Source organism: Cannabis sativa, chromosome 9, assembly GCF_029168945.1.
Source record: "Cannabis sativa cultivar Pink pepper isolate KNU-18-1 chromosome 9, ASM2916894v1, whole genome shotgun sequence".
NCBI lineage: Eukaryota > Viridiplantae > Streptophyta > Magnoliopsida > Rosales > Cannabaceae > Cannabis > Cannabis sativa.
The window spans coordinates 56,751,966-56,774,132 of record NC_083609.1 but is presented as its reverse complement, the minus strand read 5'-3'; the positions used below and the strand labels follow the sequence as shown (position 1 = coordinate 56,774,132).

Below are 22,167 nucleotides of genomic sequence, written 5' to 3'. Positions count from 1 at the left end.
TTGTTAGTTACATCTGTTAGGAGTTAGTTATAACTGATTCTTGTTTAGCTAGCTTATTGTTTCATTTGATCATTTAGTGCAATGAAATCTTTCTTCTTCAATCTCTTTCTCTAAGCTTTTACAACCATAACATAAGGCTTTTTTTTCGGGCGGGATATTAAAGAAAATATTTATAACAAAATCAATTCTTTTTCATTTTCCTTTTTCTTTAATCTAAACATTACAATTTCACAAAGAGAGAAAGAGAGAGATGTGGAAGGAGAGAGCTTTGGCTCTACGACCATGTCTTCTCGAATTCCTTATCGAATCTGCTCAGGTAAGGCTTTTCTGTTTTCTATTTAATTATCGATTATCTTGGAAGTATTCATTTCATATCTGTCTATAAATTTTGTATATAATTGTGGTGGATTCAATTTGAAGTTACTCGAAGTGAGTCCGATCGTCAAATACACTGCGCTATCATTCTTCGCCGATAGATTCTACCCTCGCTTCTCCAGCTCCAGGTAAACCTTATTCTTCTTCTTTTTCTTTCTCTTTTCATAATTTCACTTTCATTTCTGCAATTTGATATACTTAGTCGAAAAATAATGATGATTTCACTGCACATACTCTGTTTGCAATGTCATGAATGGGAAAACAAACAAGCATTTGGAGTAGGGTTTTTATTTTTCCTCAATGAAAGATGACCCATTATTTATTATTGGCTAATTTATTGTGTTAAATAATCTAATGTTCACAAAGAACAGTATTGTACTTGTATAGGTTCAAAGAAGGAGGTGACATAGCAAACTGGCTTTTGCAACCGTTGAGAGAAAGCAATTTGCAGTTGTTTGCACTTGTTTCCTTATGGATATCCAGCAAAGTGGGTCTTCATCATTTATCCTTGTTGATTTTTGTGCAGGGTTCTAGTTGCCACAACTAATTGCTCTTTGTCAAATTATTGATGATTCATAGATACACAGTTCCAGACCATTGTCCATTAATTGCTTCAAGTCTTTGGGTGACAAGGTTATCAAAGAGCAGCATTTTACGAATCGGGATTTCTTGGAAGCAGTAAGCTACTTTTCGTTACATTGTTCAAGAGAACTTTCTTTCCCATGTCCACTGTTTGATGTGAATTTCGTAGGAGGTTGTTTTGATGCAGGTAACACTTCTGAAGGATGAAAGTTTTCGAGCTATTTTTGTACTGCTGAGATGATATGAACTTTCATATTTTCTGGAAGGTCTTGAATTTTGAGATTGGTGCAGTAGATATTGCTTTTACATTCCTTGAAGAGCTTTTTCATCAGCTAAGGTTATTTCATGTTCCTCACATTTTTACTTTCTGAATTTGGCATTTAGATTTGACATCTTTCTTTTCCTTGTACATAACTAGTTAAATCTACCTAAATTTTTTTTTTTTTAATTTGGAGTTCAGGGAAGTGGCAAAAATTGGAGACCTTGTGAACTTTGAAGCATGCATGGACATTATGGATATCCTTTATGAAAAAGGAGAGATATCTACAGAGCATTGTTCTTCTCATTCCCTTGCTGCCTCAACTTTGGTATTTAGATTAAGAAAAGTTTAAATGTCGTAATAATTTCTCGAAAATCATCTACTGCTGGGATTTTTTAATGCTTTTAATCCTTTTACAGGTTGCTTCATATGTCATTACAGTTCCCAAACAAAGGTGGGAGTTTCCCATTCTTCCTTGGGGTAAGTTTTAAAATCCACTTACACAACCTTATTTTTTCTTTTACTTATAATAGTTTAGGCTAATTAGGATTTTTCTTTTTTTTTGACAAAGAACTAATTAGGATTTTTACTCCTGAACTTTCACATATACCAAATCATGTTCCCTGAACTTTTCAAACCGTTAAAAATTCCCACTTAATTACTGAGATTGTTGGATTTAAGGATTTTTGTCCAATTTCATTCAATTTTACTAGTTCTGTGATTATCCATGTACTAAATTATGCTCCCCAAACTTTGATATCTACCAAACCCCTCGAATTTTAACATGTACTAAATTATACTCTCTGAACTTTCCTCCATGTTAAACTTTCCTTACCAAAATTGGTCAAAAGTCATTAAATCCAATAATTTCAATAATTCAGGAAGGATTTTTAACGACCTTAAAAGTTCAGGGGATCATGATTTGGTATATGTCAAAGTTCGAGGGACAAAAATCCTAGTTAGCCTTTAATTTATGAAATCACGGAAGATGTTTCTTTTGGTAGCACATTACTAGTTTCCATGATACTAAGTTAATGTTTATGAATGTTGTAAAACATGTATATGCTGTGTGGACACAGCACGCCTGTATTTACCTGTGTCAGTGTATTTATATTTGTTTATTTCATTAAGTATTCATATTTCCTTTTCCCTAATTTCTTTTATTAGTTATGAGACCTTTCAGACTGCAAACTGAATCTGGTGTGATTTAGATAGATTCTTGAAGGATCTTTTTTTTTCTCTAAAGTAAGTTGTTGCTCTTTCACTAATCTATGAAAACCGAGCCACATGTGTACATGCTTAGCCTGCGGCTTCAATTTTATACAGTATTAGTTTAATTTATTCTTATTGTCCTTTTTTATGAGGAAGTGGTATCAAATTACATAAATAATGCTTAAAAACATAGCTTGTAATGCAGATTGCTATGTGTGTAGGTCTACTGATATAGATGTGCTAATTAAACTATTTGTGATATTGCATTTAATGGTAATTTAGATATTCAAGCGTTTCTAGTTTCTGTTTCTGAAAGTAGTATAAGGTGAATCAAATCTGTCGGTTTCCGTTCATTGCAATTGTATTGTTGAACTGCTGGCAATGGTGGTTATACCATGAACTCAGTTCTCAGGAACAATGATTTATTCCTCTGTCTCTGTCAGTCCCACTGGTTCTCTCCTTAGAGTTCTATGAAAACTGCGTACTAGTAACTATTGTTGCTCAATCAAGATCAGAGTGACTAAAGGTCACCTATACTTAGCAGTTGAATAAATCCAATAAGACAGTAACAAAACAGAGAAATAGCAAGGTGTAGATGCAGACAATATATGAAACTTGTGTATTATTGCTGCTATAGCAGCTAGAGAATTACACACACAATTTCCCTAGGTATTTGAAAGGCCTAAGGCTTCCATGATGCAGAGAAATAACCTCTTAATCCCACTCCCACTCAAAACTATCATTCATCACAATCACAATGTCTCATCTACCCCTTTATTTACTCTCTTCTACCATACTCCACTACTCTTGGGGTCTAACCTGTTCACCATGTAATTAAGAGTCTGCTCCTATTAAACAGCCAGAGTCAGAATGATTGTCAAAGCTCTATCATTCATCTGTTTTTGTAAATTAATAACTTTTGTAGTCACATCTCTGTGGAACCGTGGAAGTAAAATACTTTTTGTTATGTGTGGTGCACAATATTGGTGTAATTGCCATTCATTTCCATTCTTTGCCAACTTTTTCTCATCAATCTCGGTGTAGGTTCCAGATGTCTTTCAAATTGGTTGATGTATTGCAATTCAAAATCATCTAATTTTCCTTCCAATAACTTGGACAAAATAACATTTGGTGAGAGATGATTATTTTATTTGTCTTGGCATACTCATATCTGCTCATCCTTAATAAAAAAAGAGATCATTGCTTCTGTTTTACCTGGCTGTAGTACTAGTTTGCGGTCTGTTTTGAAAAGTCCATCTTATACTTCTATTATTTGTTTGTATACATATATTTATACATGTTTTAATTTAAATTCGTGTTCTATGTTTTCTTTCTTTAAACTTGGACCATTGTGAGGAGAGGTATATTACCACTAGGTTGTGCCTATGACCACCTATGTTGTTTAAAAGGCTTTTATAATGTTTTGGCTTTGATACCATAGCTACTTTCATTTTTTTAGGAATAGCACTGAATAAAACTATACCCTTAGGTGGGCCATGCATTTTTATTCTTAATTAATTTCTAGAAAGATTGTTAGTCTTCTCTTGCTGAAGCCATACATCTACATAGGAGTGCCTGCTAAATGATTTTGTTTTTGCCACCCTATATATTATCTCATTAAATCCTTACTAAGTTATATATAAAATTAATTTAAATGTATGTTCATTTTTATAGCATATTAGTATGTGATATATCTGGACATACATTTATTATAAGATACAAAATACCACTTTTTTTTTATAGCATAGCATTATATTATCCTTTTTATCATTCCTTTCCTTCTCTTTTTTATTGGATGACCATTTTCAAAGGGCAAAACAAAACAAAACCATGAGCATAAGTTTGGGTCGCAATTTTTTGAGCCTTAAGTGCAATGTGGGGTCATTATTTATTAGAAAGAGAAATTTGTTGAAATAGTAGTCCTTGTAAAGCACAATGGGTCGCTGTGTTTACTTGCTGGGGTCCTTAGTCTTTGCCCAACTACGTTGTGCAAAGGTAGAGATTGGCTCGGTCTTGCCCTTCTAAGGTGGGCACTAGTTCCACATTCAATCATTCTCCTCTCCATAGCCATTAAAATTGACTAGTGACCACTACATCTGATCATCGAAATGGTAAGCTTCCACAGTACAATAGGGATACAATTGGGTCCATTATACATTTTGTATATAGTTTTCTTTTTATAGTCTCATTTGATAATATATCAATTTTGGAGAGAAAATCTTGTTAGCCGACCTTATCTCACTGGCTTTCTTTTTCTTTGGTCCAACTTCAACGCTGCACCACCTAAAAACCCTTTTAATCGTCTCACTTTTTTGTATGTTCATATTTCTTGGCCTCTCTTTTTGTGGGTTTGACAATCCAAGTACACTAGTGTCCAATGCTTACACTTATAGTCAAAAAGTTTAAAAGGTATGAGAGTTGTTTGTGCCAATGGGATGATTGATTCTCAGGCAATAGTCCAAATAATGATACAATCATTCGCAGTTAATTTTTCATATGTCAAAAATTTGATTAGGTACTATGGTTTGTTAATTGTTAAAACTGTTTTTTAAAAAGGAAGTGTAATGTTTATTTTAGTTTTTATCCTTTAATTATGGCAGTTAAGTTTGAGTTTAGTTGTGATTATTGATTATTTCTTTTAGTTTGCAGTTCTTTTAGGCTGTAGGGTATTGGGTGTAAAACAAAGTTTTAGTCAAGTTCAGGTAATTGGTTAAAGGAAATAATAATATAAAGAGGTGATAATGAGATGTTATTACAAATTAATTTATTAAATTTGCTATTTTAATTTATATTTTTTATTCTTAAATAAAATAAATTTAAATATTTCAAAAAATAAATATTAAAGGTTGATTTTTAGGATTAAAAAAATATATTCCCACAAAATAAAGGGAAAGGTTCTCTCCTATTTTTATAGGGAATGTCTTTCCTTTTCCTTACTTAATTTATTTTAATTTTAATTTTATTAATTAAAAATGAAAAAGACAAATATCCCCTTAAAAATCTATAAACAGATAATAATTACATGTTCTAATAATGGTAATTTTGTCAAATTAGAGCATTCCGATTACCTTTTCTAGTTATGTAAACAAAATAATATGATTCTGGTTTTTTTTCCGGACAGTTTAGTAAACATCATAATAATATATTGTTTCCGATTATTTTCTATTTTAAACCGATACATTTCTCCCATTAATTATTCTGATTCTAATTACAGTTTAGTAAACGCAGAAAACATATAAATAAATAAACAAATTCTGTTTTTGTTTGTTTCCACATAGTCCTTATCTAAATACACAACACACTTTGTGACACAAAAGGTGGGGCCTAATTCTGAACCAATTTTGGTTATCTTGCTTTCAAGAAAGATTGATGATGCTCTTCATGTACCACATCCACCAGGCACCACCTACTATATAGTCTATCCACTTGTTAGGCTTTTCCTGTGTTCTTACTTTTAAATGATGTTTTTCCAGTTCTCATTTCAGAAATTTTGTTGTTTTCGTACTTTTATATAACATACTTAAATACTTGTTTCTGTCTTCATTTAGCTACCCTTTTTCTTAATCTCTTTATTTGTTTATTTTTGGGTTATTGGAACTCTTATGTTATCAAATAAAACATTGTTAGGTATCACCAAATGCCAGCCAGTTATAGCTGTTTGTGTTATTTTTCATTATCTTGGACCACTTAAGCAAATTATTTTGGCCAACCATATAAGTTCTTAGAAAGATATAGATATCTAATAAAAAATGAGGAAAGTATTTTTGACTAAAATGGATAATAAGGGAACTCTTTTTTCCTCTTAGTTTTCAGGTTTGGATTTATTTAACATCACTTCTATTGAAACTATTGTACTTTCATTATCATCAAGTATGAGAACTATCACATTTTCAGCTGATACTAATTGAAGGAATATTTGTTGCAGTCAGATTTGTAACAGGTTGCAAAGAAGACGATATTTTAGAGATTGTCAGAGAAATTCTGAAGCATGTATTCGATCCTTCTTGACAAGACACCAAACCATAAAAACAATAAAAAAAATAAATATGATTTGGATCATATGATTCTTCTGGTTGGACAAGGAACATTAAATATGATGAGCTGCATAGTAGAAGTACCTCGTGTTGTGTGTGCTATACTTTCTAACCAAAACATTACATTTTGAATCAAAACAACATGTGTGAAGGTTTTTATAGGGACCAATTTGTAATAGAAAGTAAAGTAAAGTAAGTACTTTGGTAATGGAGTGAGTTTGTGGGCTCTACCACACGGTTGTCTGAATTTTATTAATAGAAATTTCAGTCCTTTTCCTGTCAATTATTTTCTAGGTGTCGGCATTAACACAAAGAACAGAGCCCAAAACATCCCAAAATAAATATGTCCTTTACCAAAACAAAGAAATAGTGTACTCATATGTTCACTTTATGTGAATAAATTTATTTTCCTCTTGTAATTCTGTATCCAAGCATGAATTTAAGATTATGGTCAAAGATTCCAAGTCTCTTTAGTGCTTACTAATAGCAAGATTTAGTTTTTTCTTTTTTTTTTGATAATTATAGCAAGATTTAGTTGATCACATTTTATATTGTGTTTTTTTAAGTCAAGTTTGGGGGCTAATAAGAGATTGGATAATGAATATGTCTTGTATATATGGTAGGTACATGATCACAATCTGATTAGGATATGAATACGTATACAAACAAGAAATCAACTATATCTTAGTTTGGCTATATTGTCTATTATTTTGTTATGTATGGCAAATTACTTGTTATTGTTGTACAATCTAGTTTTATTACACAAGATTTCATACAGTTATATATGTCCAATTAATTCTCGAATAATATATGGTTAGTATTGCATTCATAATTGCTTTAAAAGTTTTTTTTTTCCTGAACAATTCTAAAAGTTGTTATTACTAAGGAGACTCAAAATTATGTCAACATAATTTGTTTTTAGTTTTTTTTTTTGCTTTGGGTAATTTTGAACTGTAATTCCTGTCTTGCAAATGATACTTATTAAGAGAAATGGTGCTCAATAATCAATAACCAGATTCAATCTCAACATGTTGCCATCCTTTGCTTTCGATTATTTTCGGGGGAAAAGATCCATCACCACAGATAGCTTTAGCTTCAATAAGAGCACCTGAATCAGATCTCGCTACAACGCATATCTAAATAAATTATCACTAACAAATAAAGCAGTATCAACATTAAAAAATGTTTATTTTTAAATTTTGCTTTAGTCTCCATTTAGAGATATGTAATTTTGGGTATATTTTGTGCTCTTGTGGACCGTGCTTATATATATGGCATATTTAAGTGTACCACATAAAAAGGAAGTTAAAAAAAAAGACTTTTTTTTTTACACTTCAAAACAGTTTATTTTTTGTATTTTTACGGAATTCTACATAGAAACCCCTATTGCAACTAGCGCTGCAATCTAAATTGCAACAAAAAATTGTACAGAAACCCCTATTGCCACTAGCGCTGCAACCCCTTTAGAAACCCAAACCGTAAATTTTAAAAAAAAAATTAAAAAAAATAGTGTATGGGATTGTAGAAGCTCAACCAGCAAAAGCTTAAAAGGTAAAATCCAGAAAACAAGAGAGAATCTCAGGGAGAAAGAAAACAGAGGAATTTGCTGAAAAGCTTGACTCAAAACTGAGCAAATAACCTTTTTATTTATATGACAGTATTACAAGGCAAAACTAAGAGTTAGTTAAGAAACTAACAGAACTAACTAACTAAGTAAAACAGAAAACAGAAAACACATAGTTAGTTAATATCCCCCCTCAAACGAAAAGGGGTTGCAGCCATATTGAGTTTGCCTCGAAGATATAAGAACCGATCTTTGGAGAGAGGTTTGGTAAGAAATCGGCAACTTGATCAAGTGCTGGAACATATCTGACAGAAATCTCCTTGGCCATGATCTGATCTCTTATGAAGTGAAGATCTATCTCTATGTCCTTACTTCGGGCATGGAAAACGGGATTAGCTGCAAGAGCAGCTGCTCCTTGATTATCAACCCAAATGACTGGTGTGAGGGCTGGTTTAATGTGTAACTCAGATAACAAGTTAACCAGCCATTTGATTTCAGCAGAAGTGTTAGCAAGGCTGCGAAATTCACTTTCAGTACTTGAGCGAGCGACAACATTCTGCTTCTTTGCACTCCAAGACACCAGATTTCCTCCAAGAAACACCACATAACCTCCCGTTAATCTTCTATCATCAACACAGCTGGCCCAATTGGCATCGGAGTAAGCACAAATTTCCATAGAAGCTGCTGGTCTAAGAAAGAGACCGAGAGAGAGAGTGCCTTTTAGATATCGCAGAAGGCGCTTACAAGCTTCCCAGTGGTTGACAGTTGGTGCATGAATAAACTGACTCAGTTCATTTATGATAAAAGCAACATCGGGCTGAGTGAGTGTGAGATATTGGAGAGCTCCAAGGGTGCTTCTATAAAGAGTTATGTCATGAAACGGTTCTCCATCGGCCAAAGATAACTTTTGAGTTGAACTTGTTGGATTGAGACAACTTTTAGCACCATCAAGCTGAAGTCGAACAAGCAAATGAGTTACATACTTGCTTTGAGAAAGATACATCCCTGTAGCATCTCGAAAAATCTCAATGCCAAGAAAATAGTGAATAGGGTCGAGGTCTTTCAAGGAAAAAGAGGTGTTCAAATCAGCAATCAGTTTTGAAATGAGACTAGAATTAGGACCAGTAACCAGTATGTCATCTACATACACAAGGAGGATAATCAGGTTTGTATCAGATCCATAAACAAAGAGAGATGTGTCTGATTTTGAAGCATGAAAACCCCACTTCAACAATGTGTGCCTCAATTTCTCATTCCAAGCTCGTGGAGCTTGCTTCAAACCATAAAGAGCTTTATGCAACTTACAGACATGAGTCGGGTTGGTTGGATATCAAATCCTCTTGGTTGTCTCATGTACACTGTTTCATGGAGATCACCATTTAAAAAGGCATTACTAACATCCAATCGCCTAACAATCCATGTTGAAGTGACAGCAAGAGTGAGAACAGTTCGAACTGTAACTGGTTTAACCACAGGGCTAAAAGTGTCCTCCAATCCCAGGTGTTTGTAAATACCCCTTGGCTACTAACCTGGATTTGTATGTATTTAGGGAGCCATCAACATTAAGTTTTATCCGATACACCCACTTATTATCAATAACATGCATATGCGGCTCATAAGGGACAAGAGTCTAAGTGTGTGATCGAATCAAGGCAGTATTCTCCTTTTGCATAGATTAAAACCATTTGGGGTCTTTAAGAGCTTGTTGGACAGTTCTTGGTTCAGTAGGAACAAGAGATTCGGGCAAAGGATGTCTAGTAGATAAGTATGCTTTAGGTTTGTAGATTCCACTTTGAGACCTTGTTTTCATGTGGTGCACTCGGGATAACATGCTTGAGTCATGTGTTGGAGACAAAACACCAGAATTATGCTGCTGAGATGAGTTATGGGACTACTGGTGTAATGATTCAGACTGCTGGTGTGAAGATTCAGGCTACTGAAGTGATTGAACAGGCTGCTGGTTTGAGGTTTCGGGCTGTTGAGGTGAGTGTATAGGCTGCTGGGTTGTTGTTTCAGGTTGCTGAGGTGACTGTATAGGCTGCTGGGTTGTTGTTTCAGGCTGCTGGGTAATATTAGCAGGTTGCTGGGTGTTAAATGGTGGTTGGGGATTGTGTGTTTCAGGTTGTTGAGTGGTAGGGGCAGGTTGCTGGTGTTGATTTGTATATGAAGATGCTTGCGTAGTCAGGTTGTAAGAAGGAACAGCAGCACAACCAAAAAATTGGAGTAGGATTAGAAGTAGCAGTGGGAAAAGTAAATGCAACAGTAGGTAAAGATTGAGAAGACAGTACCTGAGTGTTAGAGGAGGCTTCAAAGGCAGGAAAAGTTCTTTCATTGAACACCACATTTCTTGCAATATAGAGTCAGCCTTTAGAATTTTCACACAAGTACCCTTTGTGATGAGAAGAGTATCCAAGAAAGATACATTGATTTGATCTGAACTCAAGTTTGTGATTGTTGTAAGGTCTCAAATGTGGAAAGCAAGCACACCCAAAAGGTTTGAGAATCTTGTAATCGGGTAGGCTGCCAAACAAACTTTCATAGGGGCTCTTGAAGCCAAGAACAGTTGTAGGAAGTCTATTAATGGTAAATACAGCACATTGAAAAGCATACCACCAGTAAGACAAAGAAAGACCAGATTGAGCAAGTAAAACCAAACCAGTTTCAGTAATATGTCTATGCTTCCTCTCAGCTCTTCCATTTTGTTCATGGTCATGAGGACAAGGATGTTGAAAATGAATTCCTTGATCATGTAAAAATCTAGCAAATGGTCTGTACTCCCCACCCCAATCAGACTGGACACTTTTAGTAGGCAAATTAAATTGTTTTTCAACCATGCTTTTAAATTTTAAAAAAACATCAAAGGCTTGGGATTTAAGTTTCAAAGGATAAATCCAAGTGTACCTAGTGTGATCATCTATGAAATGAGTATAATATTGGTAACCTTCTCGAGATGAAACATGAGAAGGGCCCCATAAATCAGTGTGGATTAATTGAAGGGGTTGTGAAGCATGGCTAGTGGACAAAGAATAGGGTTGTTTGTGACTCTTGCCCTTTTGACATGCAATGCAAAATTGCAAATCGTTGAGAGTGCCTGAATGTGATACATTTTTTAAAATTCTGCTTAAAGTAGCAGTTGAAGGATGCCCCAATTTTTGATGCCAAGTATTAATATCATGGTTAAAAGTAGTTAAAGAAACAGACGGAGAGTAAGGAGAATGAGTTTCTTTATTGATATAGGAATCATTACAAGGCTTCACTGAGTTAACAGTGAGTTTATTACAACAAGATTGGCAAGAATTAAAATTAGAGGCAGTAGTGGGCTGAGAAAAAGTGGTGAGATTACACTGAAGTGTATGAGAATGTTGGCTAGAGTCACCAAGCACATATAGGCCATCTTTAACTGGTCCTTCGAGAAGAACAGCTCCAGTGAGTTTGTCCTCAACAAAACAACAATTTTTGTGAAATTCAAGATACACATTATTGTCATGAGTAAGCTTAGACACATTAGTTAAATTCTTTTTGATGGCAGGCACATTTAAAACTGAATGTAAATGTAAAGCATGGGAAGAGGGAGTAGACAGAGAAGAAGAACCTATGTGAGTTATGAGAAGGGTCTTACCATCTCCTACAGAAAGTGCCTCAGTACCAGCATAGGGAGAGGGGTTGTCAAGAGACTCAGAACCATTTGTAACATGAACATTTGCCCCTGTATCAACAAACCACATATGGTCATCTCCAAAGTCAGGTAAAATGGTTGTATTATGTACCTGATTGTCACTGTCAGCGTCGAGCTCAGTGAGATATGCTCGAGGAGGAGCAGACTTAGGAGGAACGAAGTTCTTGTCAAAGCGATAGTGGCACACATCAGCAGTGTGTCCACTTTTGAGGCACAATTGAAATATGAGTCTGGTTTGAAGACCAAAAGGACCCCGAGATGAACTCTTCCCAACATTTCTTGAAGAGTTTTCAGAGTAATTTCCACGAGCAGGTGGTGGGATGTATCTCCCTGAGTTGGGTATGTTGTTGCCTACGGTGAGATTGGCTTGGAGTTTCATGGAAAGATCGGTCATAGAGCTATGGTGCTCTAACCGGCTTTCATGAGACAAGAGTAAGGCTTGAACTTCATCAAGAGTTAAGGAATTGTTGGGTTTTATGCCCTAAATAAAACTCATTTCATATAATCAGATTTACTTATTAATAAAGATCAGAAATAACATTTTATGTTGCATGGTTCACATGATTTATTTCATGATTATATGTATATAATGTATGAATTCTTTTTAAGTCCAGAACATATGAGTTTGTTAAAGATTATAGTGTTGTTAGCACAGTGGAATATAATCTTTATCATATGTTCAAAAGTTTATTCCCTGATTTGTCAGAACACTGGATTTAGACTGACATGGTATAATCAGCGATAGGTATTCTTACACCTTGGAAAAGTGTTATGTCCTTTCCAGGACATTGGCAAAGTTTACCAGTATCAGATGTATGGAGTATACATCGGAAGGGACCGATATTGAACTTTGATTAGATATGTTAAAATTTACCGTAATATCTATTCAATTCAATATCACCTGTTGATCCTAGATCACATGATCGAAATCCTGATATGGTTAGGCTCAATTTCAAGAGTGTTACTCGTGTTCTTTGATTTGTTAGTTAAGCCTAGTTTTGTATCAGGGTGATACGTACATTTTGGGAACACGGTAATGCAATTGAGTGGGAGCGCTAACATAAATATGGAATCTATAGCTTCTATTTGGCAAATAGAAGTAAATGATGATTTCCTTCGAGCTTAACCAAACGAAGATAAATGGTGGAGATCTCATTTCACTTAGGTGAAATATCATTTATACAAGGTTAAGTGTTTTAGGGATAAAATACATTGTAGGGTGTTACGGTAATTTAATCCCTGTACAGTGTAAATCATCTATATAGAGGATCATTGATCACATTAGGGTTATAACAATGGATAACTAATGACGTGTCTATATCGTGGAACATATAGAGCGTTTCTATATGACTGAGAGTGCAATTCCAAGTTCTAAGTGTGGATTCAATGAGGAATTAATAAGTTAGGGAATTCACTTGGTAAATTCGGTTCGACTTATTGGAAGCTCGGTTATATAGACCCATGGTCCCCATACTAGTTGAGACCATACTGCTTGTAAGACTCAGTTAATTGATTTTAATTAATCAATTATAATTCTAAAAGTTAGACTATGTCTACTTTATGAATTCTCACAGTTTAAGGATGAAATCGTAAAGAAAAAGGGTTTCTAGGTTTAATTATTAATTAAGAGACTTTGTATATCTAATTAATAATTATTTTAAATGACAATATTATTTAATAATCTATTTTAGTTATTAAATAATTAGTTTTGGCATTTAAATGATTAGAATTGGAAAAATGGCATTTTTGGAGAAATTGAAATAAAATTGAGGAAACTGCAAAATCCAAGTGAGGCCCATATCACCCTATGGCCGGCACCTCTTTGCTTGTTTCTCAATTATTTTCAATTTTAATTGCCATGTAATTGCTAATCAAAGCCTATCTATAATAGGTAAGTGGTGGATCACACTATATAAGGCAGTTAATCAATTACACAGTAAAAGAGGAAACTGTTTATTTGGAAAGTTGTGCTCTCCCTTTTCCCTATATAAAGCAACCTTGTTCTCTTCTCTTGCATGGATGGTAAGCCATAAGCCACGAAATTCAAGAGAGAAAAAGAGAGAAAATTTCGAAATCCTTGTGAGATGAGTAGTGCCCACACACATCAAGTGGTATCTCAATCATAGTATGGAAGACTATGGAAAATCTGCATCAAAGAAGGAGAAAAGAAGATCCAGGTTCAGATCTTGGTGATGCTCTGCTACAGAAAGGAATCAAGGGCTAGAGATCTGAACGGAAGGAGTCATATTATTCCGCTGCACCCACTGTAAGGTTTTTCTAACTTTATATGTGTTTATTTTCATTGTTTTATAATTCATATTAGGTTGTTAATCCAACATACTTGTTAGTAAATCTAGATCCTGGTAAAATAATTTCCAACAGGAATCACTTCTTGAAGTAATTCCAGAGACAACGGGATCAAACTCAGCCCCTAATCCATTCAAGATCTGAAGCACAATATCTTGTTCACTTATAGTAGAACCAGCAAGAAGAAGGGAATCAGCAAGAGACTGAACTTTGTCCACATATTCCGAAATAGACAGATTGCCTTTGTGAACATTGGAAAACTGACCTTTCAACTGGAGTAATCTTGCCCGAGATTGACTAGCGAATCTTTGCTCAAGAGCATGCCAAACTGCAGAGGAGGTGTGGTGATTGGCAACTGACGCAAGGACTCCTTCAGTCATAGAGGAACGAATCCATGATAAGAGCAGCTGATCACGTTTCTACCATTGGTGGTAGGCAGGGTTAATAGTACCATTAATCAAGAACTGGGGAGGAGAGATACCACTGAACAGAATGTCATCTAGGTCATGACCAATCACCGTAGGAACCACCTGAGACTTCCAAGAAAGGAAGTTTGTACGATCAAGCTTGATCGTTAAAGAAGTGGAGAGGGAACTAGAGAACGGATTCCAAACAGAGGGGGCAGAATCGAAAGAGTGAGCAGACTGGTCTGGTGCAGGGGCGGTGACCGTCTGAGGAGGATCGGAGGGTGGAATCGACGACTCCATTGAAGGCGACTGATACCATGTAGAAGCTCAACCAGCAAAAGCTTAAAAGGTAAAAACCAGAAAACAAGAGAGAATCTCAGGGAGAAGGAAAACAGAGGAATTTGCTGAAAAGCTTGACTCAAAACTGAGCCAATAACCTTTTTATTTATATGACAGTATTACAAGGCAAAACTAAGAGTTAGTTAAGAAACTAACAAAACTAACTAACTAAGTAAAACAGAAAACAGAAAACACACAGTTAGTTAATAGGGATAATTCCCCTTAAAAAAATTGAGAAATGTTAAAGAACACTCATAGTGCCTAGCACACTTATTAAGTGTAATATCGTTATTAGTGTAACTTAATAAAAAATAATAAAAGGAATAACTCATGGTGCTTGGTACCTTTATAAGGTGTAATATTGTTATAATTCAATATCAGGTCAGATTTATTTTACTTAATTGAAGATTATACAAAAACGCTAACTAATTATAAGACGTCACCTCATAGTAGTATTAGGTACCTAGTACTCCATAGCAATGCTCAGCTCAATATCGGGTCTCACTTTGTTTACTTTAATAAATATTATAAAAAATCGCTAAAACATCTCCTAGTCGTGTTAGACACCTCGTATAGCAACGCTAAAAAAAACATGCATTAAAAACTCCTTGCATGTGTCTAGATGTATGTAGGCACTAGGCCTCATAATACTCGAAAGAATAATAATAATAAAGCTGAGTTATATTATATATGGTTGGAGCAAAAAAAAACTGTGATATTTGATTGAGTTATTCACAAAAGTAGGAAGAACAAAAAAGAATATAATTACACATAAATGTAAATGAAATGAAATGAAATGGTGGTTATTATGGGTTGACATAAACATTAAACAGTGTGACCACATTCAATGGAAATAACGAATTTTACTACTACACAATGTATATAGCACTACTACTTGCTAGCCCCTAATTAAAATATTATATATTTTTGTAAAAATAAATAATTTTTGCTTATTTATATACCGTCCCTCTTTCTTAATTAATTAATTTTTTTAGAACTATTAAATCTGTCGAAATCTGGTGACACAATTTGAGATTATAGTAATAATTTAGGTGTATAATTTTACAATGTAATAATAATTTGGAGATATAATTTTAGAGTCCTAATAATTTAAGGGATGTGGTAATAATAGTTTCAAAAGAATTTTAACAACTAAAATAGCTCACAAGATACGATTTCATACTAGTAATAAAAATTTATTGATATATATTTTTTTATATTTATTTTTGTATTTTTCCATAAAAATCATTTTCATTTTCATATGATTAGGAGTGAAAATCTTCCCAAAAAAAAGAGATTGATAATTTATTTATAAGATAACCCTTCTAGTTTTCTCATATATTAATTATTATTTGTTTACTGTTTGGATTTTAAGTAGGGTATATTTATAATCTGGTGATTAACAATTACTTACCTTACTTACGTACAATATTAATATTAATTTTAGAATTGTTAGGAAAAGAGAACTAAAGGTAATGGTGCAATGTCAATCAATCATATTCTTTTACAATTAATTTTTTTAAAAAAAAAAGTTTGCATGACTCATCAACTCGTACCTATATATAAAAAAGAGAGTACCACTTTACACTTCAAAAACTAATGTAACATATATATATATTAATATACACAATAATATTCTTTGTAATAATAAAGATAGGGTTTTATATAATTAAGGTAAAATAAAGTTGATGGATGATAATGGAATAAATGTTGTTATAAGGTTGGTAGGTAAGCAAGTTAGAGGAGTATTCGTCCTTTGGTTGGTTTTGAGGCCACATATTAATTTCTTTAAATTTTGTCGGCTAATAATTCGAAACAACTCAAATACATAACTGCAATAATAAGTTTTGTTATTGTATATCTAGTACTTTCTAAATGGGTGCTTTAATGATATTCTTTAAAAATTATTAGATACAACTCGATATTTAATTATACCAATAGTAATATTAATAGGAACATGTGCCTATTCATTTCCTTCCATCACTTAATAATTTTGACCATTTTTACAAAGCATGTTAAGTAATCGTCTAATTATCTTAGAAAATCATTAAATAGTGTTTTCAATTACTATATCTTTATATATATCTAACGGTATTTTTTGGTTTAACAGAATATACTTAAAAATAAAAAGAATATTCTGTTAAATTTAACGATTAGGTTTGATCTCCCGTTAACCAATAAACCTAATAATTAAACCCAAAAAATTAAACAATCTTTTAAATATTAATAATCGCTTTTTAAATTAAAAAAATCATCTTAACCATATATCTCTCTAACAAACCTATTTTGGGAGAATATTAATAATTTTTTTTATTTATTTTTTAAAAAAATCTTTATTTTTTTTGATTCCGATGCATAATGTGATGTTATTCTTTTTAATTGCTTTATTAATTTCTTTTTGTTTTTCTTTCTTATTGGTTGGTGTTAATTCGGCCCGATGATTCAAGTGTCATGGTTTAGCAGAAATACCACTTCTATCTTTGTGTGATTGCAGATATACCACTTCTGTCATTGACCCACTTTTTAGCTTTATAAATGCAGATGTTCATATAATATTAACACTTTACAGAATATTTATAGATATAAACTTACATTACAATACTATGTTAAAAAAAGAACTAAATAGAATAATCTACTAATCCAATAATAAATTTATTTACAATTTTATAATTACACTAATATTATTTTTAATACATTATTAAATAATATTTCAAATATAAATATTTAATTTTTTCAAACAAAAAATTTGAAATCTTTAAAAATAAAATATATTTAAAATCTTAAAAAGACTAAAATCTTAAATAAAACTATCAATACGTGGCTCGACACGTACATTCACCTAGTATATCTATAAGTATTTGGGGTACGTACATAGATATATTGTAGAGAAATGATAGGACATGCAGTGGTATATATAATTCATAAAATTTTAAAAATGGTTAAATGATTTAAAATGATGAAATTAAAATTTAAACAATCTATTTTAATATTTGTACAGTAAATTATTTAAATTATAATTTTGACATCTTTAATTATTATAAATTGTTTAAAAATTTATGAAAAAAAAATATTTATATATACAGCGATAATTATTACTATAGTTGGGGTCGACCTTAAGGTGAGACGAAGGAGACAACCACCTTACTGCTCAGGTGATAACTTCATTACAGTATTAACTCTGAGAATCAGAATATAAATAAATCCTAACAACCTCGATTTTTCATTGTCTCAATGTTTATTCTTAATTACCTAAAGTCAAAATTAGGGTGGACATCATTCAACTTCTTTATTTTTTTTATAGTGAATGAAATGTACTGTATGACGATTTATAGTATTTTGTTCCATTCGGGGATATGATCATATATATACTTAATTAATTATTAAAAACCTAATTAAAGTACATCAAACGAAGATCAATATACATTTATAAATATACTCTCAAATACTCTTGTCTTTTAGTTTGGTTAATAGTTAATATCAATATTTCCATTTCCACTTGTGTGGACCTATTTGACTTGTGTGACTACTTAAATATATAATAATACTACTATAAAAACATATTTTTGCAATCATTTTGAAGATTGTGATGAATTAATTATTTTTTAGCATTGGGAATTATATATATTATATTAGTATTATTTATTTGTTTCATTATATATAACCCTATATCTATATGAATTCCTAAAAAAAATATTTAACCCTTTCTATTAAATGCGATGAGATGGAAAGTCCCCCTAATTAAAAATACTTTATTACCTCAATATGATCAATAATACAGTATTAATTTACATTACTAATATTATATTTCGTAAAGAAAAATGTTAAAAGGCATTAGTGGTGCCTAGCACCCTCTTATGTGTCAGTATCGCTATTGGTCCAACTAAGTATCGGGTTCCACATAGTTTAATATAATAACTTTTAGGAAGTATCGCTAGCCAATCGCAACGTGACATGTCGAGAAAGTGCTAAGCACCACTAGCGTCTAATAACAATACTCTTTCGTAAATTAATTAAAGGTATCAGAAAATAATTTCATTAATACTACCATTTCCACAACAACCATGCCATAAATAATAAAAATAAAATTATATATATGAACTTCTAACCAATTATTATGTAAGTCAAACAACAACGTCTTCTTTATTAAATTAGTTGGATAATACTTCCCAAATTTATACGTACATGTACATGCATGCATTATTAATTTCTAGAATATTTCTTAATGGTGTCACTTCAAATAATAAAGATAAAAATGCTAATATATATAAATTGCAATTATATATAATTCATATTACATATATATGGAATATTATTGGGCAGTTTTCACTTTTGTGTTCTTAATCTAATTTCAGTTACTATAAAAATAAAATAAAATTTTGTTGTTACTACTCTTTTCGTTAACTTATAAATATAGACACGTGGAGAGTTCAAATATATTATATTTATTTTTTTTTATTTTAAAACTTAATATTCTTAATATTAGAAACTAAATGTTATTTATTTAAAAAAAAACAGTATAGCAATTTTCACATAATATTGTCACTTCAATTCGATAATTAGGTTACATAATGCACTAGTTCACTTAATTTGGTATTGTGTCTCTCTTATTTTTTTCAAACAAGCAGCATTTAGTTTTTTATATTAAGAATATTAAATATTAAAATAAAATAAATATTGTAATGCATCTGGACCCTCCACGTGTCTATATTTATGAATTAACGAAAGTGGTAGTAATAGTGCAAGAGAATTGTAACATTAAGTATTTTTACCTCCAAAAGTAAATATAAAATAATTATTAAGTGTATAAAATCTACTACATTAAATATTTATGCCGTAATTTAGGCTTAAATGTATATATAGATGTTTTATTTTTTCACCCTCAAGCCACTTGGAAAAATAAAATAAAATACATATATGAAATAAAAAGAGAACAGAATCAATAAAGTAGCTATATAGCTTAGGGACCAAATCGATGAGAAATTTCTCGTAGCTATCTAATCAAAGATCGATTGGCATCTTTTAATTTTATATGATTGATAAAAATCGAAAAAATTATAATTATGGGGTCCCCTTCATCATTTTTTTATATTAATCTTAATTCATTTCATTAATTAAGGCCACTCTATAGCTTCTTTGTCCTTCTTTTATCTACTATTCATTCATCATATCATCAACAATATCCCATAATATATAAGTTATATATAAATATATATACACATATATATATATATCTTCTCTCTATAAATATAATTGATTTTTATCATTACAAAATTAATTAAGAGGTTTCTGAGATGAGACCTAGTCCATCACAAAATATTGTATGGTTAATTTCAATAAATTCCTGCTACTAATAATATATAGAAAAATAAAAATAAAAATAAAAAAAATATTAAACAATTTTTGTTATTCTATCATAATATAAAAATATTAATATTATATATACGTTGCGGCATGAATATTGTAGTTTTTTAATATTTGTTTTACTTAATTGTACCGTACTACCATAGTAGTAAAAAAAATTAACCATAGTCACACCACTTTGTGAGGTGCAATGTGAAAATACGAGTTTTGTGATTAAGGGGATAGTTTGCTAACCCCTAATTAAGTAGAGTTGAGAATTCACGTCAAAATAGGTATATAGTATACATCGTCAATCATTTCTTATAGCTTGTGAGACATTTATATATATAATATATATAAATATATGTCTAGATTAATGGATATTGGACGTTTCTGAATGTGTTGCTTAGGGAAAACTATAATAAAACATAATCAAAATTCATGCTTAAAGTTCAAAAACCACATATTAATTCATGTTAATTATATGAATCTAATAAATATTCTTGATAATAAAAATATAATAAGAGATCGAATGCATGCTTATTTTAAGTTAGTTTCATAGATCGATTTATCACGATTATTATCATAAACACAAGAAAAAGAAGATATAACAACATTAAAGAATTAAAATCATAAAGATATAGAGTACTTAGAATAATAATTCCTTTTGATTATGTAGTATAATTCCTCTGAATGAAAAGGTCTCCAAGAGCTATTATCATTTTTGGAAAGTTGTGGACTTGTGAAAGCACGGTCCTGAAAGACTTTCTTGTCCTTCCGAAAAGGGTCTTCAGGAAAGCTATTCCTCCTCCAGAAAAGAGTTCTAGATGGCTAGTTGTTCCTCATGGGAAGATAGTCCCGACTAATCAACTCCAACTGGCTCTTTCCTATTCAGGAAGCTAGGTCCTTGATGCGTGTCGTAATTAAGCCACAATAAATTTACTAATATTTATTTCCAATACCTCCAATTATTTTAATATAATTGTAAGTAAGGGTCGATCCTACAAGGACTATGTTTATTTAATTATTCAAGAATTAGTGTCAAAAGTTAGAAAAGGAGGATTTTAAGATTGAAATTAAAATAGCAGAAATAAAAGTAAAACAAACAAATTAAAATTGAGACTACAATATGAGAGACTAGTTAAAGGCTATTGGCCACCCTTAACAATCATTCTTAATTCATATTTAAGAATGTAATCTTCAGCTTTCAATCAAACTATTAATCCCGCAGATAAAGCTGAAGCAGTCCATTATCCCAATCTTCCTATTGTATGTAATCAAGGCGAAGCGCTCAATAATTAACTTTTTTACCTAAGCAGTAAATCCACGAAACATGCAATTTATTTAACTTAGATAAAGCATATAATTCATTTAACCTAGGCTCTATTCTTCATCACAAAGAAAAATTATAATTTGTCACAAACACGTAGAATCCTAGACTATTAGGTAGATAGTGATCCTATGACGATAGATTAAAATAAAACCTAATTTAGTGGTTGTGACATTCAGTAGTCCTGTGATCCGTAAGGGGAATACCGGGTAAGCTGTGCAATCCCACATCGCCTGGGGAAGGTCAAGTGAGATGATTCTGAGACTGTGTAGGTATGGGATTACACAGTTTAAGAGGGCTTAAATGGATTGATTGGTACTACCTATATCAATAAGGTGCATCTTGTTTTACGGTAGCCCATCACGAAATAACTCCACGGTTAAGCGTGCTTGGCCTGGGGCAATTTTAGGATGCGTGACCTCCTGGGAAGTTTTCCTAGGAAGCGTGCGAGTGAGGACAAAGCACGCTGGAAACACTTGTGTTGGTCTGTAGGGCCAGTCATCATTCCATGAAGCAGACAGAGTGACGTACTCGTGTATAAGAGCCATTATTCCGTGGGTGTAAGGACCCAATGGAGGCTTGAAGCAGGGATGTTACAAATGGTATCGGAGCCTTGACCTAGCCAGAAGTGTGGTCGACAAGGACGTCGGACCCTGTAAGGCCCGTAAGGGGGGGTGATTGTGACATTCAGTAGTCTCGTGATCCGTAAGGGGAATACCGGGTAAGCTGTGCAATCCCACAT

At 32.3% G+C, this 22,167-nt stretch overlaps 1 protein-coding gene across 2 annotated transcripts; it reads left to right on the top strand.

Moving 5' to 3' along the window:
- The first annotated feature begins 14 nt into the window (after positions 1-14).
- LOC115721944 (cyclin-J18) lies at positions 15-6,745 on the top strand. 2 transcript variants are annotated; one of them, XM_030651050.2, is made up of 9 exons: positions 15-316; positions 421-503; positions 763-862; positions 955-1,053; positions 1,127-1,144; positions 1,224-1,294; positions 1,418-1,544; positions 1,636-1,696; positions 6,358-6,501. In XM_030651050.2, exons 1-9 carry the CDS (start codon positions 251-253, stop codon positions 6,363-6,365), a joined length of 633 nt encoding a protein of 210 aa, XP_030506910.1. In that variant the 5' UTR covers positions 15-250; the 3' UTR covers positions 6,366-6,501. The 2 variants fall into 2 exon arrangements, with proteins under 2 accessions (XP_030506910.1, XP_030506909.1); XM_030651049.2 differs by having other exon boundaries at positions 17-316; positions 6,354-6,745.
- The last annotated feature ends 15,422 nt before the right edge of the window (positions 6,746-22,167 follow it).

Bases quoted from the DNA above. Each gene is read 5' to 3' on its own strand.
- LOC115721944 (XM_030651049.2), top strand. From the start codon at position 251: ATGTGGAAGGAGAGAGCTTTGGCTCTACGACCATGTCTTCTCGAATTC. The intron at 504-762 runs GTAAACCTTATT...GTACTTGTATAG, and splicing joins CCTCGCTTCTCCAGCTCCAG to GTTCAAAGAAGGAGGTGACA. The intron at 1,545-1,635 runs GTATTTAGATTA...ATCCTTTTACAG, and splicing joins CCCTTGCTGCCTCAACTTTG to GTTGCTTCATATGTCATTAC.